The 26,253-nt window shown below is 58.6% G+C and overlaps 2 protein-coding genes across 2 annotated transcripts in view; both read left to right on the forward strand.

The window, feature by feature from the left end:
- The first annotated feature begins 232 nt into the window (after positions 1 to 232).
- Positions 233 to 2,590, forward strand: FXYD2 (FXYD domain containing ion transport regulator 2). The gene is made up of 6 exons (XM_014259872.2): positions 233 to 626; positions 1,247 to 1,285; positions 1,428 to 1,502; positions 2,064 to 2,100; positions 2,229 to 2,259; positions 2,400 to 2,590. The coding sequence occupies exons 1-5, from the start codon at positions 533 to 535 to the stop codon at positions 2,251 to 2,253; spliced, it is 270 nt and encodes an 89-aa protein (XP_014115347.2). The 5' UTR covers positions 233 to 532; the 3' UTR covers positions 2,254 to 2,259; positions 2,400 to 2,590.
- A 7,835-nt stretch (positions 2,591 to 10,425) lies between these two features.
- Positions 10,426 to 26,253, forward strand: part of DSCAML1 (DS cell adhesion molecule like 1) — a 91,791-nt gene continuing 75,963 nt past the window's right edge. The window contains exons 1-3 of the mRNA XM_005531077.3: positions 10,426 to 10,542; positions 18,481 to 18,798; positions 21,062 to 21,208. Of these exons, the coding sequence (XP_005531134.1) occupies positions 10,500 to 10,542; positions 18,481 to 18,798; positions 21,062 to 21,208 (508 nt within the window). The 5' untranslated portion in view covers positions 10,426 to 10,499. The remainder of the gene's footprint in view (positions 10,543 to 18,480; positions 18,799 to 21,061; positions 21,209 to 26,253) is intronic.

Below are 26,253 nucleotides of genomic sequence, written 5' to 3' on the forward strand. Positions count from 1 at the left end.
CTCGTGACTGCCGCTCGCTGATGGCGAGATTAGAGCAAACTGGATCGCACAGCCCTCCTGGCAGCTGGCCCCGCCGGGCCCGGGGCTGGCACCGCCCGGGGAGGGGCACAGCATCCCGGTGCCCACTGCCGGCAGGGATGCGCCGGGGATATCTCCGGCTGCCGCCGGGCCCCGCGAGGGTTCGGCCCTGGCACGGAGGTGCTGACCCGGCCGAGGGGACACCCTCGGTGCCAGGCTGGGAGGACGGGGCGCGCTGCCCGCTCCTCTCCAGCAAAAGGCGGTCACAGCCTGTATTTGAGCCCAACCCTCGGCTCGCCGCCGCCGCAGGAGGTGAAGCCCGGTAGGGCTGACAATGGGAAGGGGAGGAAGGGCTGCGACAAGGACACGCAGCTCGGGGTGCCCAGCCCTCCCCACCGGCTGGAACGGTGGGTGCTGCCCCTTCCCTCCCCTCCCTCTTTCCCAAAGGCGGGCGGGAGCCCTGTGCCTCCCCTCGTGACTGCGATAAACATTACACCGAGGCCATTAATGTTTAATGAGGTTTGTCTCCCAATTAATGCGCTTTCCCGTGGGTGCCCACTCGCAGAGCGAGGCACCCGCAGGACGACACGCCGAGGCCATGGGTGACGGTAAGGACAGACGCCTCCACGGGGACATCTCCATTCGAGGAGCAGCGCTGGTCCCTCCCACCGCGGGGGAAGCTCTCGATGAGGAATTTTGGGTGGGCAGAGGTGGGGATGGATCCCCAGAGCTCCACAGTCCTGTGGCACACCGGTGCCAGCTGGTCTTTGGTTTCTTGGGGCTATTTCTCCTCCCAAGCTGCTCCCAGCAGAGGGCTGTGCACTCAGGTAAGGCTGCAGCGGTGGCACGGTGACAGCTCGCTGACATGGAGGGGGCGTTTTGGGGTGCAGCCGGTGCGAGGTGTGAGCCTGGGGGGTTGTTCAGCCTTGTGCACCGAGGGGACAGAGCCCTTGCTGGAGTCCTGCGGGCAGCGGCACTTCCCGAGGGCAGTGGAGCTGGGTCCCTCCCTGCCTGCAGCTTCCCCTGCAGCTCGAAGGCTCCCGAGCATCCTGCAAATGCAAACCTTCAGGTGCATCCCGTGGATTTGGGGTGAGACGCAGGAGTTTCCTGGCTCAGCTGCGTGCCAAGGAAGTCCCAGCACTCTCGCTCGCATCCATCCTGGATCCTGCTCCCTCCCGCCTCCACATTGTGAGGAGGTGTCTCTCACTGGAATTTCTCCTCTTTTCAGAGCAAGTGCCCGAGCAGGGCCAGGACAGGTTCAGCTACGGTGAGTGTGTGTCCCGGGCAGGCCGGGGGCTGCGGGCAGGGGGACAGAGGGCAGCCCCTGCCACTCTGCCACGGGCTCTGTGCTGCGGGCTCAGCCCCACGCTCGGGCTGGGCTGACACCTCCCGGCTCTCCTCCTCCCCAGACTATGACACCATCCGCAACGGGGGGCTGATCTTCGCCGTCGTGGCTTTTGTGATCGGGCTCCTCATCATCCTCAGTAAGTGCCTGATACCCCTGGGCTCTGCTCCGTGCTCCTCCTCTGGCCGGGAGGGGGCTGGGGGTCAGCAATGCTGCCCCCACAGCACCAGGGGTGGGCACAGCCTGCCCCCGGCGCTGCCTGGGAACTTTCCATCCAGGCACGCTCCCAGCACAGGGCGAGTTGGGAGGGAGACCACGTAAATATTTAGTGTTTCCCTGCCAGCGCCAGGGCTTCGGAGGGAAGGTCACTCATTAAAAATAGCAGAGAAAACTCTGACGTTTCCAGAGAGAGGAACCAGCGTTCCCAGAGCGCTCGAACCTCGGCAGCTCCCAGACTGAGCCGATGCTAAGTGCGCCCTGTGACCCTGCCTGGCTCTGTACCGGCACCGCTTCATGCAGGGTGGCTGCAGTCACAGCTGGTGCAAGGATGATGCCCACTAATTTTCGGGAGAAAACCATGGAAACCGACAGCATTTGCAATCACGGGGCAGCTTGAGCAGGAACCTGTGGCTGGGCGGTGCAGGGGTGGGTGTGATGGGGTGGGGGGAGGCTCAGCCTCAGTCGCTCCTCTCGCCCCCAGGCCAGCGGTTCCACTGCGGAGGGAGGAAGAAGAGGAGGTGGGTATTGCACGGTGCCTGTTCCAGTCCTGCCAGCTGACAGGACCAGCGTCCAGCCCATGTTCCTCCCCTCTCGGCCACGCTGCCCAGCCTAATGGCCACCTCTCCCTTTGCTTTTTGCTCCACAGACAAGGGAGCGAGGAAGAGCTGTAGGCGCAGGTAGGAGGCTGCAGCCGGCAGCCAGGCTCCCTGCTGCTTTGGGGTCCTCGCGCTTCGGGGAAGTATTCCCGGGAATCTGTACCGGGAGGAGAGGGGCTGGCACACACCGGCCGTGTCACACTCCGTCTCTCCGGTTCCAGAGCTGCAATGCCACCGTGGAAGCGGAGCTCCAGCCGAAGCCCAGGAGTCCTGGCCAGTGGCCATCCCTCAACCCGCTCCAGTGGATCCATTACCCCGCAAGGCCACAACGCAAATTACCCTCGTGCTTCCCCCTCTCTCAGACACAGCAAGAGTTCCTTGGCTAATAAAGTTCAAGCTCCGCGAGGTTAAACTGTGTGCCCGAGGCGTTTGAATCGCCCACTCTGCTGGCCCGGCGCCAATCACTTTTCTGCCCTGCAGGCGCTTTCCACCCCAGACCCAGGAAAGGTTCCCGCTGGCTCCTCCGCAGCCCGAGGCACGGAGCAGGCAGCCGCCTCCGCCTTGGGTTTGCTCCGGATGTTTCTTCTCCCAGCTGCAGGTCCTGGATCCTGCGGCATTTGCCTTTCCCTTGGGATGCCCAAGCAGCCGCTGGCAGCACTGTGCGGCTCTTTGTGCGCTCGTGTCTGGCTGGGATGGGGTTAATTCTCTGCCTCGCAGCCCTGGCGGTGCTGGACTGTGTGTTGGCAGCTGGGAAGGTGTTGGGAACACTCCAGTGCTGGCTCCTGCAGCTTCCACAGCAGCAGCGCTGTCCCTTCACCATCCCCTCAGCAGCACTCCGGGGTGGGCAGGATCCTGGCAGGGGACACGGCCAGGACAGCCCCAAACTGGCCAAAGGGACATTCCAGACCAGGTGCCACCTGCTCGGGTACAGAAGAAAAGGGAAAGGAGGAGAAAAGGGGGGTGTTGGTGAGTTATAACTTTTGCCTTGCAGAGCAAACCTGACTTGCCGGGATGGGGCTGGGCAGCCCCTGCGGATGGCAAGCACAGAATTTCAGTCTTCTGGGTTTCTTCCTTTTCCCTTTTCTTGTGCTCACGCTCCCTCTGCTTTCACTTTATAAACTGCCTTTATCTTGACCCATGCGTTTGGGGGATTTTCCTTCTTTTTAATCCCTCCCTGCCCAGCTGGGGAGCAGCAGCTCAGTGGGAAACTGGTGTCCAGCCAAGATCAACCCAGCACAGCACCAGGGAGCGCGATCCAGGCATCCTGCTCGGGCAGGAACGGCGCTGGGATGAAGCACGGAGCTCTGGGTGAGCTCTTGGCCTCTCTCAGCTTCGGATTCAGCCAGAAACGCCTCTTTCAAAAAAAAAAAAAAAAAAAAAAGAAAATAAATTAAAAAAAAAAAAATCAAAACTCTGCCGCTATTGGGCGGTGGGTGAGGAGGGAGGTTCGCTCTGTGTGCAGAGAGCCGGCCCGACACAGACACCTAGTGACGGCAGGGCACAGGGCTGCCTGTCCTGTCCCACTGCTGCCCCCCACCCTGCCCCAGCATCCTCGCCCCTTCCCCTGCCGGCCTGGGGCCACAGGGAGCCTCGGGGCACCCCAAACAAGCAGCGGAGGAGGGGTTCAGGGAGGGATGCAGCGAGGAGCTCACTCCAGTCTCATCAGTCTGGGGGTTACTTGACCAGGGAATGGTTTGGATGAGAAACCCCAACTCAGGGGGTTTCTTCCCCTCACCTGAAGCTGCTGTGGTTGTTCAGGTGTGCAAGGGGCTGCCTTCAGTGACCCCGACCATCCCAGCACAACCGGGATGGAGAAACCAACTCCCTGCGTCCGTTTGGGCTTTGACCGAGGTCAGACATTGACAGAAAAATAGGATTAGCTGTGGGAAGGTTATTAGGCAAAATCCATGCAATTTGTCTAATCTGAGGTGCTTATTTAACACAGTAAGGAGATTATTTAGGAATATAATTTTGACTTGACAGTGACCCACTAATAAAGAAAGACCTGTTGTAGCTTTGCACAGCTCAAGCAGGGACAGGAGTCCTTCGACCGAGGGAGAAAATGGTTAATGGTTAAACTCAATAGTCTTAGAGGTGTTTTTCAAACTAAATGATCCTGAGACTCTATGAGAAGTGCTTGTTCAACAGCACAGAAGGGTTTGGCCACAGCAGAAGTGCCCTGCCCACACCTGGCTGAGTGTGGTGGGGCTGTGGCCCCCAGAAGCAGGAGCTGAAGGTCCCAGCAGGCAGGAAGGCAGCGGGGTGTGAAACGAGCCCGTCCTCAGCAAGGTCTCACAGCCCTGAGCCCCAGGGCTCCCCTCCTTCCCTCTCCCGAGCGTTCCAGGGCTGCAGCCGTGCCCTTCACTCCCCGTGAGCCCCGCAGACGGAGCCCCCGTGGCTCTGGGATTACGGGGAGGGAAAAGCCGTGTCTGGCTCTCATGCGGGATCTCCGTCTCGGCACCAGATGGCATTAATGGCATTATTCTGCACGGCTTGGGGATACCCACGTGTGCCCGCACCTGCACAGCCCCACAGCCCAGCCCGGACTGACGGGGGGCGGTGGCAGGGCACGCCCCAGCACCCAAACCCTTGCTGTGACATTTGGAGGGCAGGGGCTGATCGGAGCTCAGCTGGGAGCAGCCCAGCCCAGTGCTCCTCCAGGATGGGGCCAGGAGCAGAGGACAGGCACAAACCAAGGACAGGATGAACGGGAAATGTGGCCCCTGAGCTGGGCTAGAGGGGCTGCCAGCAGCTCTCCAAGCCTCCACAGTCATTTGTTTTGGATGTTGAGCCCTGGAGCTTTGGGAGAGAGAAGCTGGGGGCACCCCAGGAGAAGGTCACTGTGTCTCCTTCCTCCTGCCTCTGCCCCATGAGAGGGTCCTGCTCTCCCCAGGGTGAGTCATTGTCCCCATCAAAGGGTGTCCCACAGACAAGCCCAGCCCCTCAGCCCTTTCCTTGTGCCCCCTGTGCTCCGTGGCTGTGGCAGGGAGGTGGCACTGGTTCTCCCCTGAAGCAGGCAATCTCGGAGGATTTCTCTCACAGCCCCTTGAGCCATTAATCTTCTCAAAGTAAATCTTTTCTGCGGCACAAAGGAGATTGGGTAAATAATACAGTGGACAACTGGAGGGGTCTTTTCCTCTGGGAAGGCTTCCAGATCCAAACAGATCCTTCCCCTTGGTGCTGGTTATTCCCGGTTTGCTTCGTGGGTCTCTGGATGGGCAGGTAGGAGGGAGAAGCTGTGGCTTGGCCTGTGCCTGTGCTTCATCCCTGACTGAAGGTGAGGAGATGAGGCAGCAGGGCCAGAACCGGAGCAGCAGCAGCCAGGGAGGAGCTGCCAGCACTGCTCCGTGGTGCCAGGGACGCATTTCGCCCATGAGGAAACACGAATGCAAAATGTCTCCTCATTAGTTTAAAGAGGAGAGCAGCAAATGGTGACTCAGGGAGCCAGAGAGGAGCACTGGAGAGAGGAGAGATGGGCTGAGCTGGCGGGGAGCCAGCCACGTGCCTCGTCTTCCCTCTGCTCTGCTCCTGAAAAGGCAGCGCATCCAGCAGCGGCAGCACCTCTGCAAAAACAGCAGCGCTCCCCGGGCTGGAATTCTCCTCCAGCCCCAGGAAATGACATTCCAGTCCCCTTTTCCATATTGCACGTGCCCCAGAGGGGAGGTGATTGGGGAGTGACTGCTCGCACGCCGGGGGCAGCGATGCTGTGGGAGCACAGCCCAGGGATGGACAGGCTGGCTCCTCCCGGTGGGATTTACAGTGGGATTCTCAGCGGGATGTGGCTGGAAGCAAAGGAGGGTCCCCATGAACCCAGCCCATGTGTCTCAGGACCATTCTTTGGAACCAGAGAAGTTGGAAAACACCTCTAAGACCATCCAAGTCCATTAACCAACCCTGCCAAGGCCAGCACTAAACCATGTCCCCAGGGGTCACATCTGTACATATCTGTCTTCTAAATCCCTGCTTTAAATCCCTCCACCGCTGTCCTGGGCAGCCAGTTTAGCCCCATGAGCTTGCTAAAACTGTGCAGAGGCCCTGGAGCTGGCGAGGACAGGGACCCCGCTCTCCCCCCCATCGACGAAGTCCCTTCGTCCCTGTCCTCGCTCCCCCGGACCCCGCTCAGCAACGGAACGCGGCGACACTAGAGGGAACCAAATCCCAGCTTCTTGCCGGGAAAGTGGCTTTTCCTTGGGAAGCCGAGCATCCCGCCTGCCCGCCGAGGGATTCGGGCTGTGGGCACGGGGGACGCGGAGCCCTCCGCAGAGAACAGAACCACAGGATGGTTTGGGCTGGAAATTTCAAGCTGTTCCCCCTTTTCGTGTCACTGGCTGTCCACACGTAAGTGCCAGGGATCCCTTCTGGAAACACAGCTGTTCCTGTAGTGCACGACCCAAAGGGCTCGAGTAGGATGGCATTTTTGGGTACATTGACCTGCTGGCACCTGTTTGTCCAGGGCTTTGCAGCCCTTTACTGAGGCACAAGCCCCTCGCCACCTCCAGGGCGTTTTTCCTCCCGCCACTCCATGTGGCAGCCGCTTGCTCCCCTCTGCCACTGGGGAAACTGAGGCAGGGGAAGGCTGCAGCCACAGGCGAGGTGGGGCCCTTCCCTCCTCAGCACGCACTCAGGGCCAGCCTTGGGGTTGGGGGCAACCGGGGAGGAGGGGCAGGGACAGGTTTTTCCGGAAGGTGCACGCCCAGCACTTTTCCACCCAGGTATATCCAACAATTAACTGCAAGCCATCCTGCAATTACCCCCGCGGTGCTGGGGCTGGGCTGGCAGCGCTGGCTCTGCAGGACGCAGCTCCTGTCTTTGTCCCCGTGGGAGGCCCAGGGTGTCTGGAGAGAGGTCACAGCGGGCTGGCCCGGCTCGGAGAGGTGCTGCGAGGGTAAGTTGGCGATGCGTGGGAAGTGCTTTGCGGCAATCGGCTGGCGGCAGATAAGTAGCCCTGTTGTTTTAATGACCGCTTCCTCCGGGGATTTGTCTGCGAGGGCGGCCGAGGCCACGGGGCTGGGGCCCGGCGGGAGGTGAGGCGTGCCCTGGCCGGAGGGATGCGGGATGCAGAGCCTCTGCCCAGCCCGGGGCACAGCCCGGGACTGCGGGGTGCTGTGCGGACCCTGCTCTGTGCGCCTGCCTGGACAGTGCGGTTTTGGAGCATCAGTGGAAGAAATACCCCACCGACTAACGGGGTGTGTGAGCGCAGGACGCTCACGGAATCCCCGGGGCTCTGGGGTAGCCTGGAGCTGAGTGTAATTCTGCCCAGAGGCACAACAAATGCCAAGGAAGGGGGAGATTGAAGTGGGGGCTGTTTTCAAAGGGCTGTGGGATGCCCCGTGCCCTCAGGAGAGGCAGCAAGACCCCTCCCTTGTGCGATTTCTGCTGCCGTGAAGCGCAGGGGTTCCCTCCTCCCGAAGCCTGTTGGGGCTCAGAGCTGTGCGTGGGCATGTGTTGCTATAATTTCTCCTGTGTCTTGTGCCGAGTTTGGGCCAGGGAATTAATTCCTCAGTGTGAGCTTCACCTTTGAACCGTGCAGCTGGGCTGGCTGCTGGCTCTGGCAGGCTGCTGGCCGCCGGGGAGCAGGACAGTGGCTACAGGGAGTGTGAGACGGGCTCTACTCGCCAGTCTCCGCTGGCCTGGCTTCCTGCGAGCCGCCTGTGCTGCCAAAGCACAGGTCAGCGTCGCCCAAATAACGAGTGTGGAGATTTCCTGCCTTTCCTCAGCACAGCCACGTGAAGCACAGGACAGGTTCTGGTCGGTAGCAGGACACCGGCTTTCCGTGCGGAACGCGCCCAAAGGTGACACACAAACGCTTCCGCTTCCTGTGCGCATCCAAAGCGGGGGCCCTGGGGATGCTCGTGTCCCCACACGGTGGCTGGCTGCTGGACAGGAGCTGAGCTCCAGGTGTGGGCTGGCTGGAGCTCCTGCTCCGGGAGCTCTGGCTGCCTGCCCGGCGCTGCCAGCCCCGCACGTGTGCCCGGGCTCAGTGAGCTGGCAAAGGGCCTGGGCTGAGCGCTCCGCCGAGGAGAAACGGGGCCGGAGCGAGCGGCACAGGCGGCTCAAGGACTCGCCAGGGCTCCCCGAGTGGGGAGTGGGACCTGGCCTGAGCGCTCGCCCTGCCAGCCTTAAGTTTTGACTCTGGCGCTGCTTCTGCCTCGCCAGCAGCTCCTGTCCTGGAGGAAGGGGCCCTTGGTGGCGGAGGTCAGTGTGCTGGGTTGATTCTCTAAGCTGGGGATGGTGAGGAAACTCACGAGAGCTGCTGAACAGCTAAGAGTGAGCTAAAAATGAACGGGTGAGTAGCATTTACTCCCCCTGCTCACATGCCTGTCGCAGAGATCCGTGGGGCCCCGTGGGTGCGGTGCCAGCGAGTGCCCTGCCAGCCCACGCACCCCCACTCCATTCACTCCCAAGTGTAGGAGGGCACCAGTCCCACCTGAGTCCGATGGGTTGTGTGCAGGTTTGCAAAGTGCTGTAGCAGGTTCCGGGGCTGGCAGCTCGCTGTGAGCAGGCTGGGCTGGGCTGTGCTGCCATCCTGCAGCAGCTGCCGGGGAGGGAAGGGGGCAGATGCCTGGCATGTGGCTGGGGCTCCCCAGAGCCCGGGCTTTGCTGGTTGCCTGGGTATGGGCCTGCATACCAATTTCCCTGCGAAGCATCGGCGAACATCTGCACGGCGATGTAGGTGGCGATTGAAATGCCCCTCGGTTCCTGGGGGGATGTGTGGGCACAGCTGCTGCCTCGCCGCCCCTCGGGACGCTGGTGGCGCGGCCGGGGCTGCGAGCGTGGGGCTGGCACATGCCCGCGTGGGACGGCTGTGACACCCACGAGCCGCTGAGGTGGCCTGGGAACCGACTGGGGAGGGGGTGGTGACGGCGCTACCGAGCTCGGCAGCACCGAGGAAGAGGAAGCACATCCTTAGGGAGGAGGAGGAGGAGGAGGAGGAGGAGGAGGAGGGAAGGCTGTGGTGTGTCCGACCCGCACGGCACGGCCACAGTGTTCGCCCGTTTCTGCTGCTGGCACTGAGGGGTTCGGTGGCAGTGGCCTCGCTAAAATGACAGTGTGCGGTGTGTGTGGCCCGGAGCAGGGAGGGGACACAGGGTGGGCGTGGAGCACTCTGCGCCCTCGCAGCTTCTCCGTGTGCTTTGGCCGTGTCCCCCCGCTGAAATGGGAACCTCCCTCCCACGGGTACCCCCTCGGGGAGCTCTTCAGGGGACTTCTAGGTGGGAAGGCTTGCAGTGAATCCACGAGGGCTGGAAATGGCCAAGGGGCTGTTGTTTCCCCAATTTCCGTGACGAGAGTTGCGTTTTCAATTAAATCTAAACAGCGCTTTTTGAAAAATCCAAACGTAATGTTTTTCCTGCTGGTTGTTTTGTTTGAAATTTGAATGCTTTAATCTTTCTTTCTGTTTATTTTCCAACAAATTGGGCTTGTAAAGGCTGTTTTGGAAAGCAAAGAAAACCTGCTATAATCACTTCAAGAAAAGACACTCTGAATGCTCTAACGGTCCAGACAAATTGGCTTTGGTGCGACTAAGTCTTGGGGAGTACAAGCCTCGGCTTGAACTAAGCCGTGGATAAATACACCCCAAAGTAAAGCATTAGCTGGTATTTGTTTGTTATTTGCTGGCTGGAGGGATGAATGTGTAATGAATCTGCTGGCCCTGTCTTGCTTGTGTCCCCTCTCATGGCAGCAGCACGGGCTGCCGAAACTCTTATCTCCCATCCTCAGAAGTGTCCCAAGCCAGGCTGGACAAGGCTTGGAGCAGCCCGGTCCAATGAAAGGTGTCCCTGCGGTCTGTAAGGTCTCTTCCAACCCAAACCACGGTATTATTTTTGTCCCCCGGATGCTGGACGAGCGTGCGGGAGGCCCGGGGAGCAGGACGAGCGCCAGCCGCGAGTCCCGGGCGGCCCGGCCGTGCTGCTGCACCCGCAGCGCTGCGCCCAGGACAGGGCTCACCGGGGCAAGGCTCGGCGGTGCCGCTTTGGGGGCCGGGGGCGCTCCGGCCGCACCGGGGCCGATGGCCCGGGGGCGAGCGCAGCTCGGGAGCGGCCGGCTAGGGCCAGGGGTTCCGCCAGCCCTTGCGCACGCCGAGGAGGAGGAGGAGGAAGGGGCTCGGCCGGCGGGGGCCGCGGCCGCCCCCAGCCCTGCGCGGCGCGGGGGGGGCGGGCGCGGGCGGGAGCCCGGCCCACGGGCGGGAGCGGAGCGGGGCGGAGCGGGAGCGGAGCTGGGCACCTCAGCCGGGCTGGCAGCGGCGGCAGGAGCGCGGCACGCCGGGGCACCGCACCTCCGCAATTGCGCCGCAGCCCGGGGCCAGAGCTGCTCTGTATGGCATGTGGCTGGTAACTTTTCTCCTGCTGTACTCTTTGCCGAAAGGTACGTGCGGACCGGGCCGGGGGGCGGCGGGGGTCCCCGGCAGCGGGACCGGGCGGGCGGCACGGGCTGCGCCCTCCCCGGGGCTCTCGGTGCTCCGTTTCTCGGTCCTACGTCTCTCGGTGCGCCCTCCGCGGGGTCCCGGGGCTCTCGGTGCGCCTTCCTGGGCTCTCGGTGCGCCCTCCCCGGGGTCCCGAGGGTCTCGGTGAGCCCCGCCGGGATCTCGATACGCCTTTCCCGGGGTCCCCGGGCGCTCAGCGCAACCTCCGCGGGGTCCCGGGGCTCTCGGTGCGCCCTCCCCAGGGTGCCGCGCTCTCGCTGCGCCCTCCCGAGTGCCCGGGATTGTCGGTGCGCTCTCCCGGAGCGCTCTCCCCGGACGGCGCGGCGGAGCGCGGGGCTCGCTGCGCGGAGCGGGGCCGGTGGCTGCCGGCGCATCCCGGAGCGGCTCCGCCGCGGAGCCCCCGGGGCGGCGGTGGCAGCAGCGGCCGGGACCCCGCACCGACGGGCGCAGCATCCTCCGGCGGGGCCGCGCAGGGACCGAGCGCTCCGGGTCCCCCGAGCGCTTCTCGGTCTGATCCCGTCAGCCGGCGAAACCCAGCGATGCCTTAAAATTCGCATCCTTCCCCCTAGGAATGCTGTGTGAAGTGTAACCCAACGGCTTGACATCAATCAGATTATAGATAAATCATACATGTGTGGGGGGGATGGGGAGAATCATGGAACGAGCGTGTCAAGGAGACACACGCTGGAAGATTACAGATTAATTTAAAGTTGGGCATTAAGTGGATGCTGCCTACATCCAGCGAGGTGATACTCTAACCGAGTCTCTGCTCTAGATGCAATTAAAGAGAGGCAGGAGCTGCGTGGAGCACGGGCACTTAAATCCCACTGCGTTTGTTACAACAATCGATCCGTGTTACATAAAGGAATTGCCCATTTCCGGATCTGCGGGAATTTTTAATTATGTTTCTGTAATAAATTACCTCTTTGCCCACGACCCGACCTGCGGATGCAATGCTGGAAGCGCCCACCTCTTGGAAAATTGTCTACTCGGAGGATGGCAAATGACATTTGCCCTAATTATCGTCTCTGACATTTGAGAACAGCAAGGGGGAAATTTTAGGAAATGAGGAAAGTGAAAGAAAGGGGACGGAGCTGCTTCCTTGCATGAGACCTCTCTTGCTGCCCATTACATTACCCCGTTAGCTGAACGTTAATCCAATGAAAAATATTTACTGAGCTTTAATAGGGCACCCTGTCCAGTTGTGCGGTGATGATCAATTATTCCATCAATTATTAATTATGGAATTGCTGCTTTATTCGAGCTGGGGTGAAGCTGCTTTTGGGAGCTTTACCCAAAATCGCTATTGTGCTTCAGATCTGCTGAGCTGAACGTGCCAGCGTCTGCTTTGCTTACATTTGCATTTTTTCCTGTGCTAAAAGGAAAAAAACAAACCTGGAAACAAATAACCATCGAGGATGCCATGATTCCTTTCGACCCCCAATAGTCAAAATAATAAAGAGCTGCACTGGGTTATTGCTTTTTGCATCTTCTCAACCCCAGCTTCTTGGAAAAGGGATCTCTTCCCACAGAGCTATCTCTTCGGAGAAGAGCAAATTAAAAGCCTCCATTAGCAGAACTCCTCGTGGCCTCGTTTTACATTTTATTTCTTAAAAAAAAAAAAAAAAAAGGAGAGATCTTCAGCATCGAACAGTCCTGGTGATGCAAAGTGTTAACGTGAAGTGGTTCCAGAGAGAGGACAGCAATACAATGGAAGTTTCATTAGAATAATAGGATAAAAAAAAAATGAATTGCTTAATGCATGATAAACCTTTCAGATACTTAATATTTCTGGGCATCGAAGCACATCCTTTTAACATGCTCCTGCTGTAGAACAAGAGCTCAAGTAGAAACCGAAAGCAGATAAACATTTGATCCAAGGGACCCCTGAAGTTTAGAATTCCCTTGATGGGCTGTAGCTGCTTATTTCTGCCCCTGTTGATAAAATAAACAGAAATAGGTGGTTGGCAAGCTGAGAGTTGAGCAGCAAGATGGTCTGGCAGTGCGAGGGAAAGCAGCCAGGCAGAGGGGAGGCGAGCGGTGCGCTGAGGAACGGACTGGTCACAACTGAGAGGCTGGGAGCCAGGGAAGTGTCTCCCTGCGTGATGCTGCTGGATGGCTCTGCCGCCTGATTTATATTGGCATTATATTTACATGATGTTCCCGCGTTGGGCGCAGCGAACGGTGCAGCTCGCGGTTTCTAATCTCTCCCATCTCGGCCCCCCAGTGTGGCACAGCGCTCGTTTGTCTCTGAAATGAAACATGGAAACCTCATTAAATGCACGGAGGAGAAGCCTGCAGTGCTCAGCTCCTCGCCGTGCCCGGCTCTTGTTTATCCTGCCAAAATTTCCCAGCACCAGGAGGCACCATGGCGGCTCGCCCAGAGCCTTTACCTGCGCCTGGCGTGGCCTTTGGGCTGCTCCTGCCTTGGGATGGGGAGTGGATAAAGGCAAGCCTGATGTTCCTGGTGTTTGTCCTCTGCAGGAAGAGGCTGTGCCTTGCACGAGGGGCGAGTGCCAGGGATGTGCTGTGGAACAGCCCTTCCTAGAGCTGGAGGCAGCCTGGGAGCTTGGGGCACAGCCTGGGGCAGCCGCGGCTCCAGCACCTCGGTGTTGGGGTGCTGGGATCTCAGCCCCGTGCTGGGAGGGGATGGATGAGCAGCGCTCCATCCTTCTCTGGAGCAGCTGGCGAGCCGAGGGCAAGAATAAAGCTGGAAGTGTTTGTGGCAGGAATTGTGACATGGCAGCGCGCGAGGCTGAACCGCGCCTCGGATGCCACGGAGGCACCTGGCAGGCAGGCAGGCAGCACGGTAATAGGTGCGACTTCCATGGTGGGCACGAAGGAGGACGGCGCTCCGTCGCTGCAGCCGTCACGGTGCTGCTGTTCAGGGAGGACGTGCGGTGGCAGCTCTGGGTGCAGAGCGTTCCTTGCCTCTGAAATCTCGGTTATAGCCAGCGCTTCATCTTTACATAATCCTGGGTTTGGGAGTCACCCTTTCACCGCTCGTGGATCCCGCAGAAATGTCCCCCAGCGCACGCAGGCTGCGTGTCGCCGCCATCATCCGCCAGCAGAGCTGTACCAAACACTCAGGAATTCCATTTCCAGGCTGGTGTTCCTGCTTGCTCCCAGCTGCGCCTGGGAAGGGCTGCGGCGGCTCCTGGCCCTGAGAGGGGAGCGAGCACGGCTGGGAGGGGACGGGGAGGAGGTGAGGAGCTGGCAGAGCTGGCCCAGATGTGTTCTGCCGTCGGCTGCATGCTGGGAACCCTGGTCTCCACCTTGCAAAGCCGCCCAGTGGGTTGTGATGCTTTGGGAGCATGGTCTGGCCATTGGGGAGGGAGCCTGGGGCCAGGCGTGCGTGGCCTCTGGTGTGTCCCCTTGCCCACCCCTCGTGCCCACTCGTTTGACCTCCCTGGGGACACGGTGCTGTCACTTTGGATGGGAAATGTCACCAGATGTCCCCTTGGGACCTCAGGCGTTGTGTTCATCGTGGCCAAGGCACAGAGCTGGGCTCTGGAAGAGGAGGGAGAGGCCCTGACCTGTGGTCCCTGGGCTTGTTCCTCACCCCCAGAGCTGAGGGTCCCCAGGCTGGGGGGCTCGGGAGGTGGGGCAGGGCTGGGGGATGTCCAGCTCTGGGTTATCCCCTGTGTGGATGGTGTGGTGGGGCTGGTACCTGTCAGGAGCTGCCACGGGAGGTTCAGCAAGCAGGAATCCAGCCGGGAGAGTTTTTTTTTTCCCAGGCAAGGGTTACAGCCTCAGCCTGGGTGCTGTCGTAATTGCTGGAGGTGGTTCAGGCCCTAATTTCCATGCAGATGCATTAAGGAGCAGGCGCTTGGAGCATGTTTGAGCCATGCCCTCACCCACAGAGGACCAGAGGCGGGTTCTCCTTTGCTCCCTCTTTGCTTTGTCGGGTCTGGAAGGACCGTGGTGCCCGAGCCAGAGGGGCTGTGCTGCCAGGGAGGGTGGGACTCGTGTGGCAGCCACATCGCAGTGCCAGGGCAGGGAAGATGCTCTGGCAGGTACCTGCCATCGTGCTGGGCACCAGCTGAGCGCCCCAGGCCCTGCCTGGCATTTCCTGACACGACTTCCACCCCCCTGAGGTGGGTTCCTGAAGGGCACAGAGTGAGGGAATCATGGCTTTAACCCTTTGGGTGGGGAGGTGACATCCCGGGAGGATGTGCTGCTCTCCCAGGCACCTCTGAGCTCCCCTTGGAAGGGACCAGCCTCGGCTGCTGCCCTCCTCATCCCCTCCAGGGTGCTTGGAAGCGCCACGTCTCGCTCCACCAGCCCCAGGGTCACTCTCTTGTTTAGCAGAGGCTGCTGGGGGTGTCCTGGGATGAGGGCTTGGGGGAAGCTCGTTCCGGGGAGGCTGTTCCGAACGTGCAGGCAGCGTGTGATGGAGTTACTGTCCTCTCTCCAGCACGGAGGAGCGATCAGGACTTGCCACCTACCTGTGATTCCCAGCCCAGCGCGTGCCAAGCTTGGGTTCACTTTCTCCTTGAGCAGGGCAGGTGTCAAACACCTTTAATGAGGATAATAAATGAGCTGCGAGGTGGCCATTAGCCGGCTGCTCTCCTCAGCATCCCCGCAGCCCTCCTCAGCCGGGGGCTGGGGGAAACCCTGGCGGTCCCTCCAGCCCCTTTGGAGCCCCAGGGATGAGGATTTCCCTGGGGAGAGCCCTGGTGGCTCCTCACCAGCCTTGGAGGAGCGCTGGGGTGGGCAGGTCAGACCACCAGCATCAGGGAGAGGGTCTCAGAAAAGTTGCTGCCAGTGGGGAGATGTGAGCTCCAGTCCGGTGCCTGCCCAGGGCATGGCATCAGCCCCCTTCAAACACCAATTCTTCAGCATTTTCCCGGCTCTGTTTCCACCCAGCTAAAGGACCGTGCTCAGCTCTGAGGGACTTGCTTTGGGTGGGCTCGGGGCTGGCTGTGTGCTGCCAGCACAGGTGATGGACGTGCACAGAGAGCAGGAAAAGCCTCTTATCTCAGGAGGAAAAGCCCTGGCTGGCACGAAGCCGGTCCTTGTCTGAGACTGCTCCTAAATCTGCTCCTTCGAAAAGGATGGGCTCTTCCCTGGGGAGTTTTGAGCTGCTGGGCAGGACACACACCTGCACCTCTCCCAGAGAGGGTGACACATCCTGGGGACAGCTTGTGGCCCCTCTCTGGAGCAAGCAGCTGCTTGCAGAACAGCCCAGTGCTTTGCTGTGTCACTGGAGGTGCTGGAGTTTGGGAAGTCCAGCCACCGAGGCTTGTAAATATTCCACAGGGATGATAGCAAAATGACTTGCTTCTCCCAGCTCGAATAGAGATATTAATATTTCAATACCTCTAGGTTGTAATTTACCACAATTTAGGAAGATTGAGCTCTGATAACTTGAAGCACCTGCATTTCAGAGGCAGCCCGAGTGTCCAGCCCTGTGCTGGGCTCGGTGCAGCTCCCAGCTGGAGCCAGGCTGGGCTCCAGGCTGCATTCCCAGCAGAAACTCTTCCATCTCAGCTCCCCCAGCCTCCTCTCTTCAGGTTCATGTGAATTTATGCCCTCGATATGTAGGTTAGGGTCAGCACATCTGACCAGATGTGAGCAGTGATTTCTGGTTTAAAAATATTGCTGTGCTATTTCTAAATTTTTAATCTCTCCCAGTGATTTGGAGACAGTTTTATGAAACATGGAATTAGGATGGTGCTCAATGCTAAATGGTAAAGGAGATTATGGGGATTTAACTCTATACGTCTGTCACATAACTATTGCCAATCCCATAACCTCCATTTTCTATTAAAAATCCCTTTCCCCCTTTGACCTGAAAAAGCTTTATGGGTAATCTGAATTTCCCTGTTTATGAGGTATTTTTCCACTCCTCACCCCAGCCCCTCACCCGTCCAGCTCTGAACCCTCCTGGTGCTGCCGAGGATGAAGATGTTTCCCCGGCTCTGGGTGCTCCAGGAGCTTTCCCAAGCTGTAATGTGGGATCTGGGGAGAGATCCTGGATGGAGCACAGGGCACAGCCAGGTGTCCTTGGTCCAAAGCCAGGCTGAAGGTGGTTTTTGCTGTGCCCTGGCTCCAGCCATCTTCTGCTCAGCTCAGGCTTAGCCACAAATAGCTCTGTGCTGCTCGTGCAGGCTTTGTTTCCCTTCCTCTGCCTGCAAATGTGCGTTTTTTTCCCCTTTCATGTATTTGGGAGAAGCACCGCGCTGCTGGGATGAAGGGAAATGCTGATTCACGACGACAAACCAGCCTGGAGATGTCACAAAATGACATCTGCAGGGCCGAGCGGTGGCCCCGTGGCTCCGCAGAGGCTCGGCTGGAGCTTTGCTCCTCTGTCTGTCCATCTTTGGTGCTTGTCAGCCAGGGAAGGAAAAATAAATGGCTTTGTCTCCTTCCACCTGTGTGTGGACACAGGGAGTTGGTGAGTGGGGAGACAAGGAGATGATTTCGTGACCTCTAAATTGGTTGTCTCGTGTGGTGGCACAGCTGGACCTCGCTGTCAGCTCATCCCTTCTGTGGCACAGAGGGCTCCCAGCGGGCACAGGAGGAAACCCGGTCGTTTTTGGGGATGGTTCCGAGCGGCGCACACAGGGAGCAAGAGTAAGATGCTGGAAGAGGCATGAGGTTGTAATCCAGCTGGGAGAAGGATGGAGAGGACTCTGCTCCCAGAAGGGCTGAGGTGTCTCAGGGTGTCCCATCCTGAGCCAGCTGAGGATTGGGTTGGTGGCCCAGCTCCGAGGCAGGACAGACACTTGGCTGGAGAAGCTTGGCTTGGAGATGGAGCAACCATGGCCATTCAACCGGCTCTTCCCAGGGCAAGTGGCCACCTCCGGAGCTGAGGCGTGCGGATGAGGCTTTCCTTCTCCCCCCTGCTGCCGTCCCCTCCTCCCCAAGTTAAGGAATCGAGGTCAGGGAGGGTCCCCCGTGGCTCGTTCTGAACCGGCGGCACGGTGCTGATCTGCTTATTGGCTCTGCGGCAGCACGGGCGTGCGCTCAGCCGCAGCTATTAATACACCCGCCGAGGGCCCTTCCCAGATCCCTGTCCTTCCGCCCACTTGGAAAGAGTGCAGCTAAAAAAAGAAAGCGGATCTAAGTGACTGGGGCCCTCCTCATCCTTATTTATAGCCAATTTTGCTGGCTTGGGTTGGGAAGGGGTGGTCCTGGAGAGCGGGAAGGAGGGACCGCAGGAGTTGGGTGCGGAGGTCCATTCCCTACTTCCCAAGAAGGGAAGTTCTGTTCTCCAGCGGTGAGAGCTGCTCCTGGACATGCAGGTGGCCACAAGCTCTGCCTGGACTGTGGCCAGAACCCACCTCAGGCCTGTGTGGATGGTGCAGGGATGCCCGGGAGCGGCTCAGGCTGAGGGCAGGGTGGGCCTGGCCTTCCCTCCCTGTGGCTCTGGTGGAGAGGAGCAGCTCTGATCCCGGTTTTCCAGCCCCTCTCCTGGTTGGGAGGCAGTGGCAGGGAGGCAGGGGAGGTGTCTGCCCTGCCTGGCAGTGATGTGCACTGGGTGTGCTGGCACTGCTGTGCTGGGGGTCCCGGGGCTGCTGGCTGGGGCTGCTCTGGGCTGGGAGCTCACGGAATGTCGAGTCTGGCAGGAGGAACAGCGCTGCTGCTTGTGTCCCCGGGGCTCTGGGCCGGGCACCCTGGGGAAGCCTCGGGGGCTGCCCGGGGTGTCCCATGGGCCTGCACAGCCCCCGGCTGGCCACCGAGGTGCCTGTGATGCCTGATCCGTGCTGGCAGCAGGAGCGCTGGCCTGTGAAGGTGGCCTGCGTGCTTCCAGCCGTGCAGGGACGCTCCTGCGCTCCCCTGCTCCGCCGCACGCAGGGCTCGGGGGGTCTGTGTGCCACCAGGTGATCCCTGCGGTGACCCCCCCGCCACTGTGGCCTCTGCTTTGTCCACAGCACACGCTGAAGATGTTGGAACCAGCCTCTACTTTGTGAACGACTCCCTGCAGCAGGTCACCTTCTCCAGCACAGTGGGGGTGGTGATCCCCTGCCCGGCAGCAGGGTCACCCAGCGCCGTCCTTCGGTGGTACCTGGCCACAGGTGACGACATCTACGATGTGCCCCACATCCGGCATGTCCATGCCAATGGGACTTTGCAGCTCTACCCCTTCTCGCCATCAGCCTTCAATAGCTTTATCCACGACAACGACTACTTCTGCACCGCAGAGAACTCGGCTGGCAAAATCAGGAGCCCAAATATCCGTGTTAAAGCAGGTAGGAGCTCCCTGTGGGCTTTGCACCAGGGGCTGGTTTCCCCCTGCTCTGCCCGTCCCGTGCAGAACCAGGGCTGCTGCGTCGGGTTCTTGCAGCAGGATGGAGCAGGGCAGAGCGTTGGGTGTCTGGAGAACACGGTGTGGCTGCAGCCGGGTGGCAGGAGAGTTCCTCTCCCCTTGAACCGGGATGGTCTCACCCAAGCACTTACAGAGGCTTTTTGCAGCTGTGGGAGGGGCTGGGCCACATCTGTCCATGCTGGGGTCCCCCTCAGTGTCCCACAGCCCAGTTCCCACTGAAGCACCCAGCCTCAGCTTGCCAAGGCTTATTAAGAATAAAAAAAAATAAAAAAAAAAGGAAAAATAAATAAAAAGGAGGAATATGGCAAAGAGCTGATTCCAAAAGCCATTATAGTAAATTATTGACCAGGCTGAGGAGGGCTAATAGCCCAGGAATGGCTTCATTATGTAACCTATTAAAAGTGGGGCTAGCAGAGGGAACGTGACAGAAGTGACTACAGGGTTTTTTATTTTAATGCCTTGTACTATGGAGTAAATTGGTATTAACCCCCTTCTGCAGAGTGAATTATTTACCAGCACTCTCAGGTTACCTATAAACCACAGCATGGTGGAGGAGCAGATGGGGTGCAGTAAACGTGGAGCTGCTGCTCTCCTCATGTGGGCACGGTGGGGTTGGCTCTGCTGGGGTCCCAGAGAGGGAATCCTGGCCCTCATCCCCTCTCCATCCAGGACTGAACACACCCCTGCTGTTGGGCTGGGAGCTCAGCCTCTCTCTGTTAGCAGGAGATGTGGATCCAGTGGGGTCTCCAGCATGTCTCCAGCTCCTGGAGCTGCCCTGGCTTTCTGGCAGTGGAAATGGTCGTGGAACGTTCCCCAGCTGCTGCTCCCTCCTGGCCATCCCACATCCCAGTCACTCTCCAGTGCTTCCCAATGGCAGTGCAGCACAGAGAGCCAGTTACAGCTGGAGAAAGCAAGCAATTAAATAAAATGCTGCAGAAACTGAAAATATGAGGGGGAAAAAAAAAATCTCTGGAAGTCTTAGGAAAGCTGTTGGCGACCACATGGAGCAGATTTCTCCAGCCAGGGGAGAGGTTTAAGTGGGCTGGGTGTGGTTGGGTGTTGCCCTCCTGGGGGTTATTCCTGCAGGCAGGAAAAGCCTGGAGCCCTGGCTGTGGGGCTGGCATGGGTCAGGGACACAGTGGGGCTGTGCCCAGGGTCTGCTCCCAGCTGCGGTGCTCGTGGTGGCAGGGAACATCCAGGATGCTCCTCGTGGTCCCTGCTGGCCTTTAAAGCCTGTGAATAAACCTCAGCTCCAGGTGATTAAGGAAGCTTTTGCTGGTTAATCTGCTTTGGCGCCGCAGCCCCTTTCCGCAGCGGCTTCTCGCCGTGCCCTTGTGGCACATCTCTGAGCAGGGAGCCCTGGAAGCGCAGGGAGCCAGGCTGGAAATGCTGCCACGCTCCCACTGCTGGCTCGGCTGTGCCAGGTGTGGGACACAATGCCCACAGCAACTTCCCACTCAGGGAAACACCTTCCTCTTGGGGCTGCTGAGGGCTTTGTTGAGCTGCTCCTGCTCTGGCCAGCCGTCAGATGACAAAGTGAGCGTGCATTTGTCGTGGTGGCAATCGTGCTCGCGTCCTACAGGGCACAGTTATTGTCACAGTAAAAAGGGAGCTTAAATTTCAGGAGTTTGTGGTCTGAGTGTTGCTGGAGCTGGTGACATCTCTTTGTCTTGCTGGAGAGGCTGAGGTGGGTCCACCTCACCCAGCGGGTGCTCCTGGAGCATTGCTGCTGGTCCAGGGAGCAGCACGGAGCTGTCAAAGGGATGTGCATCTCCCTGGGAAATAGGCACACGCTGGGAACGTGTGGCACAGCTGGGAAATTTGTCATCTGCTTGCCTTAAATATCCCTGCAGTGGCTTTAGGAGGGTCCCAGGCTCTGCCTCACGGGCTGTCTCTCCCAGGATGTGTTTTCAGCATCCAGAGGTGAAATGCACATTACAGCTACAAAATGTCCTTGGTCCCCACACTGAGTCTGGCAAGCTCAGGTGGTGTGGTGTCCCTCTGTCCCAAGCCTGGCACCGCGTTCCCCTGCGGAGAATCCCTTCCTTTTCCCGAGAAGGTGTTTGGGAAGGAAGCAGCGTGTGGCTGGGTGGGCTGGTTTGTTTGGGAAACGTGGGATTCTAGCAAAAGGAAGTGTGTTTTCCTCCAGCACTGTCATGCTACCAACCATCTGCTTTCCTCCACAGTTTTCAGGGAACCGTACACCGTTCGGGTGGAGGACCAAAGGTCGATGCGTGGAAACGTGGCTGTTTTCAAGTGCCTCATCCCCTCCTCAGTGCAGGAATACGTTAGCGTTGTATCCTGGGAGAAAGACACCGTTTCTATCATCCCAGGTAAGAGATGCGCACCTGTTCTCTTGGAAATCTGACCTGCTTTGCCATGCGTGACATTTGCTGTCGTGGAGGGTCTGGTTTGGGCTTGTTCTCAGTGCCTGTGCTGCTCAGCAAAGGCTTTTATTGGTGATTTTGCAGCTCCAGGCTGGAGAGCGCTGCTGGTGTGAGCAGAAGTGTGGTGTCCAGGTCTCCTGGCTGCTCTGGCCATGTGTCCCTAGGGTGAGGGGTGCTCTGTGTCATTTTGGCAGCACTCGTGCCTTGTCCTGGTTTCTGCAGGATGCACTGGGTACCTGGCACTGGTGCTTGGGCAACAGGGACAGCACCTGCCTGTGCCACCCGTGCCTGACTCCTGGGGCTGGTGTTTGTCATGTCAGGATGATGCTCCAGTCGAAATTCCGCCTTTCCCTGTGAATTTTCATAACTGATTTGACCACGGGGAAAGGAACTTGGTAAAAATGCCATCATCTCCCTTTTGCCTGTGATGGAACCTGCCTGGCCTGCCTGTCCCATGTTCCTGCCTCGTAGCCTGGTCCAAATCCCACTCAAAGCTGCCCCCCACACGTGGGGAAGGGGCTGTGCCAGGGACAGCATAGCTCACCTCTGCACAGGGACTCTGCAGGCCCAGGAGTTTTTCCCCAGGTATTTCCCTGTGATTTTTTGGCAGGTGTTCCTGCCTGGCTGTGGCAGGTTCTGGGCACAGCCTGGGGCCAGCTCCGTGTCCCCGTGTTCCGGGGTGACCCCGTGGCTCCTCCGCGGAGCCGCTATCGATGGCAGCGCTGGCTGCCCGGCGCAGCGTGTGCGAGCTGCTAGCAAAGCAATCAATAACTGCTTCCCCCAGGGGATCCAGAGGGAATTAAAGGATTTTGCCCAAAGTGAGTGCTCTGCGCTTGATATTTGCTCACAGGTCAGAAAGTCCCGGTGCTCCTCCGCGTCTCAGCACTGCCACGGGGAGCGGAGCCAGCGGGGCTGGGGCTGGCAGGAGGAGCTGGAGGAGCAAAGTGCTTCACCTGGAGGGGGGTGGCCTGTTCTCCTGGGGGCTGTGGTGGCTCTTGCTGGTGGGCTGTGCCCCCTGAGTGAGGCCAGGGCTCTGAGGCAGCACAGCCCATGTGCCTGGAGGTGCCTGCTGGTGGTACCTGGGCAGGCACCCTTTGGAGGGGACGGGCTGGCACCGTGCCCTTGATAGCCTTTCTGTGGATGTGGGAACATGAGGTGGGGTTCTGTGCGCTGGCAGCGAGTGAGGAGATCCTGGTGCCCATCCCTGGGGCACTGAGCTGCTCGCCTGCTGCTCCTGATGCATTTTGGGCAATGCAGGTGATGCTCTGCCCGCTGTGGGCTGCTGCCTTTGATGAGTGGGGCTGGAGGTCCATCAGCAGGACAGCCTGGGCTGTTGTTTCCTCCGTGGTTTGGGAATCCTTTGGTCTGGGATTCTGGAGCGTGGCGCCCGTGTGGCCGGCGGGCTCAGCAGCGGGTTTGCCAACTGAGCATCCGTGCACTCGCGTGATCTTAACCAGACTTGTTCCCAAGTTTGCTGTGGCAGTGGATTTTTTAATATGATGATTTAATTAGGGTGGAACGATTTTAACATTCTAAAGCAATAATTACCCTAAAGACAGAACATATAAATTGTGTTACAGTGCAGAGTCAACACAAGCAAACATGTTTTGCCGTTGGATTACAAATATAGTATCTGCCTGAAGCTTTTTTTTGTTGTTGTTGCTGGTGTGTTAGAGCTAAAATTGGCTTTGCTGTTACCAAAAATATGTTTTTTCCTGACCTCTGCTGAACCTCTGCATCTGCCCTGATTCTGAGTGAGGAGGATGAGGGGAGGGAAGGGGGTGGAGGTGAGGAGGGCTGGGGTGTGGTGCTGAGGTCCCTGCTGCTCACAGCGCTGCTGTCTGCCCGGTGTGACACGGCCGTGCAGGAGGGCAGGGCTGTGCCAGGACTGCAGCACCTGAGCTGTGCTCACAGTGCCCTTCTCTGCTGACTCCAGCACACCAAACCCGCTGCTTTCCCCAAAACTTTGCTCTAGTGCTCCCTGTGGAAGGCTGGGCATCTTCCCAGCAGCTCGAGGTGCGGCAGGGGAGGAACAGTCCTGACGTGCAGAGCAGGGAAAATCTCCATCCAGCTTCTTGGTGGCACAAAGCTCTTTTCAAGTGACTGTTGTCATAGTAAATGTCTTTCCCCCAACCAAACCTGCAGCTGAGAAATAGGGGCAGTGAGTGTTTCCCCTGGGGGAAAAAAAAAACCTCTTGTGGACTCAACCTCTGCCTCCATCTGTGGCTGGGGGGAATCTTTTGTGAGCTTTCTCAGGTTTTAAGAAGACATTCTTCTCTGGTACAGGTTGTCCAGAGCAGCTGTGGCTGCCCCATCCCTGGCAGGGTCCAAGGCCAGCTTGGACAGGGCTTGGAGCAACCTGGGACAATGGAAGGTGTCCCTGCCCAAGGCAAGGGGAAGAACAAGATGGACTTTAAGGTCTCTTCCAAGACAAATTGTTCTTTAATTCTATGACTGAATCATCTTTTTCGTTATTAACTGGGATTACAGGGCTCTCAACTTCTCACATTTTTCCAGCCAAACCTTGCTGCTCTTTTGGTGGGTGCAGAATCTTGGTGGTGCCACGCTGGCAAGAGCCCAGCTGGAGCTGCTGCCTCCCTCACTGGGGCTTGGGTGATGAGTTGTGCTGTTTGGTTAACTTGGCAACACCGTAACATACCCCAAAATCAAAGATAAACTCTTTATGGCAGGTTATCCAGCACGTAAATCATCATTAGTGCAGCTCATTTTTGTTTAGTGCCCACCTGACTGTGCTGCCGTGTGTTTAGAGAAGTCAAGGGTTGCCGAGAAATTACAGGGTTTTCAAAAACGCATTTGCCTTGCTGGTGCTCACATCAGAATCAATCTTGCCTCGTGCTCCAGCCTTGCCACAGACACAGCTGTGACAGGAGCGGGCCTGGGGGGACAATCACACCTCAAACTCAGCTGCTCCTGGTGCATCTTGGTGTGTATTTGAGGTGCTGGGTGGGAGCACAGCAGCCCAGCAGAGAGTTTTACACATCCTTCACCCCTTTTCCATGGAGTGAGAAAATCCTGCTGGAACGTGCTTTAAGAACTTGATGTTGTAAACAGCTTTTCTTCCATTATTTTATTATTATTTCCTGTGGTGGTGGCAGTGTGCAGGTGTGTGGCACTCCTGGGGTGCCTGTCCAGCTGCAGTTTGCAAAAACAACACGGGGAGCTACTCCTGACACCACAAAGTGGGGTTTGAGCGATTTCAGCCCCTCCTCAGCTGTTGCAAGGTGTTCATCTGGGCACTGCTTGGCTTTTGCAACCCTCTGAGCACACAGGTGCCCGTGGACCCGCACCCAGAGCATCCCCCAGCTGCCTCAGGGATGTCACTGTGTCCAGCTGTGCCTTGCTGGGTACAGATGTCGCCTGTCCAGGCTGTGCCAGTGGGAAAAGCAGCCCTGGGGCTGGCGAGGGCAGTGGGATTTGGAGGCAGTGAGCCTTACCAGCCTGGAAAACCCAGAGCTGAGCTGTTATTTGCTGCTTCAGTGTTGTGTGCTTGATAGGCTGTGTTGGAAAAAATCTAAATGGAGCACTTGTCAAGGTACCAGCGTTTCTAAGGGTGCTGCCTTTGTCACCAGCCTAATACAAATCCTCTGAGGGCTCTGCAGATGAGGATGTACTTAGTCACTGGTTATCCACAAAGCCTTTTTTCTGGAAAGCAAAACGTAAAGCTTGCCAGAAGGAAGGAGCTGGAAAAAAAAAAAAATAAAAAATTGAGTTCTGTGAAGTTTTAGAGGTGTCTGTGTTGTGGGCTGAGCCTTTTAGGAGTTTCCAAAATATCTCTGCCTGAGTTAATCTCTTTGTGGTGCTGCAGCTGGGAGCTTCACTTGACCTGCCTGGACTTCTCTGTCCCATCCTCAGGTGTCCTCAGGGCTGGTTCTGGGGTCCTTAAACTCCTCTCAGCAGCTCTTTAGTGGTGTGAGCAATGAAAGGGCAGCAGCTTCCCCTTGATCTCCCCAAAAGTGTTCGCTGTCCTCTGCTGCACCTCGCCACTGCTATGCTTTTTTTCTCTGAAACTGCAGAAGTGGAACTGCACTCAAATCCCACTGTAATCCATCCCAGGACGTGGTGGGCCCAGGGACGAGGCAGGAGGCTGGTTTTCTGGGTTTTCTGGGTTTTCTGGGTTTTCTGGGTTTTCTGGGTTTTCTGGGTTTTCTGGGTTTTCTGGGGTTTCTGGGGTTTCTGGGGTTTCTGGGGTTTCTGGGCACAGCATTTCCCCCTGGGCAGGTGCTGCGTGCCGAGGGGCACGGGGGGATGATCCAGGACCCAGATAATTGGCATTGTCCTTGTGTCAATGGGCTCATTCTGGGGAACATCAGGCTCCCGTTCCTGGGGAAAAGCTGGGACAGAATAAACACGGCGAGGCCAGAGGCTGCCCTTGTTTGTGTGTTTGGCATCGCGGGGAGGTTTGGGGCAGAGAGGGCTTGCTGAAGGTTGGTGTTTTGGGTCAGTTCGGCCCGAGTGTGGTGTGGCCCCGGCTGGTTTATGGCAGGAGCCGTGAGCTGGAGCTTGCCCACCCCGCTGCCGTGTCCCCGCTGTCACCTGCGGGCTGGGCTGTGAGCAGAGAGAGGAGGGAGCCGGCTGCCCCCGCCTGCCCTGCTCCCTCCCGGTGTGTGCAGGGAGAAATCCCCGCTCTGGCACTCCGGGAGGGACCGCTGGGCACAAGGCTCGGCCTTTTCACTCGGCTTTTGTCACTTGTGGCCGGCCGGGCAGAGCCGCAGCGCGGAGCCGCCTGATGTGATGGGAGCGAGCGGCGTCCTGTCCTTCCCTGGCTGCGGGGACAGCAAAACCTTTTCCCCTGTCGGCCTCGAGATCTCCAAAGGTGTCCTGGCTTCTCCCCCACCCCTTGCCACCCTCTCTGGCTGCGACATGTGCCCAGACCTGTTACAGAGGGAAGTAGCTCCAGGCGTTATTCTCACCAAGTGGGGTGAGATTCTGTCTGAAATCATTTCATCCTTCCCCAGAGACTTGGCGTGAAT

The sequence above is a fragment of the Pseudopodoces humilis genome, chromosome 25 (assembly GCF_049639895.1).
Source record: "Pseudopodoces humilis isolate 2021_Gansu_Grassland_sample_001 chromosome 25, ASM4963989v1, whole genome shotgun sequence".
In the NCBI taxonomy this organism is placed as follows: Eukaryota; Metazoa; Chordata; class Aves; order Passeriformes; family Paridae; genus Pseudopodoces; species Pseudopodoces humilis.

Coding starts and splice junctions, on each gene's coding strand:
- FXYD2 (XM_014259872.2), top strand. CDS start 533: ATGAGGTTTGTCTCCCAATTAATGCGCTTTCCCGTGGGTGCCCACTCG. Junction 627..1,246: donor CGCCGAGGCCATGGGTGACG/GTAAGGACAGAC, acceptor TCCTCTTTTCAG/AGCAAGTGCCCGAGCAGGGC. Junction 2,101..2,228: donor GGAGGGAGGAAGAAGAGGAG/GTGGGTATTGCA, acceptor TTTGCTCCACAG/ACAAGGGAGCGAGGAAGAGC.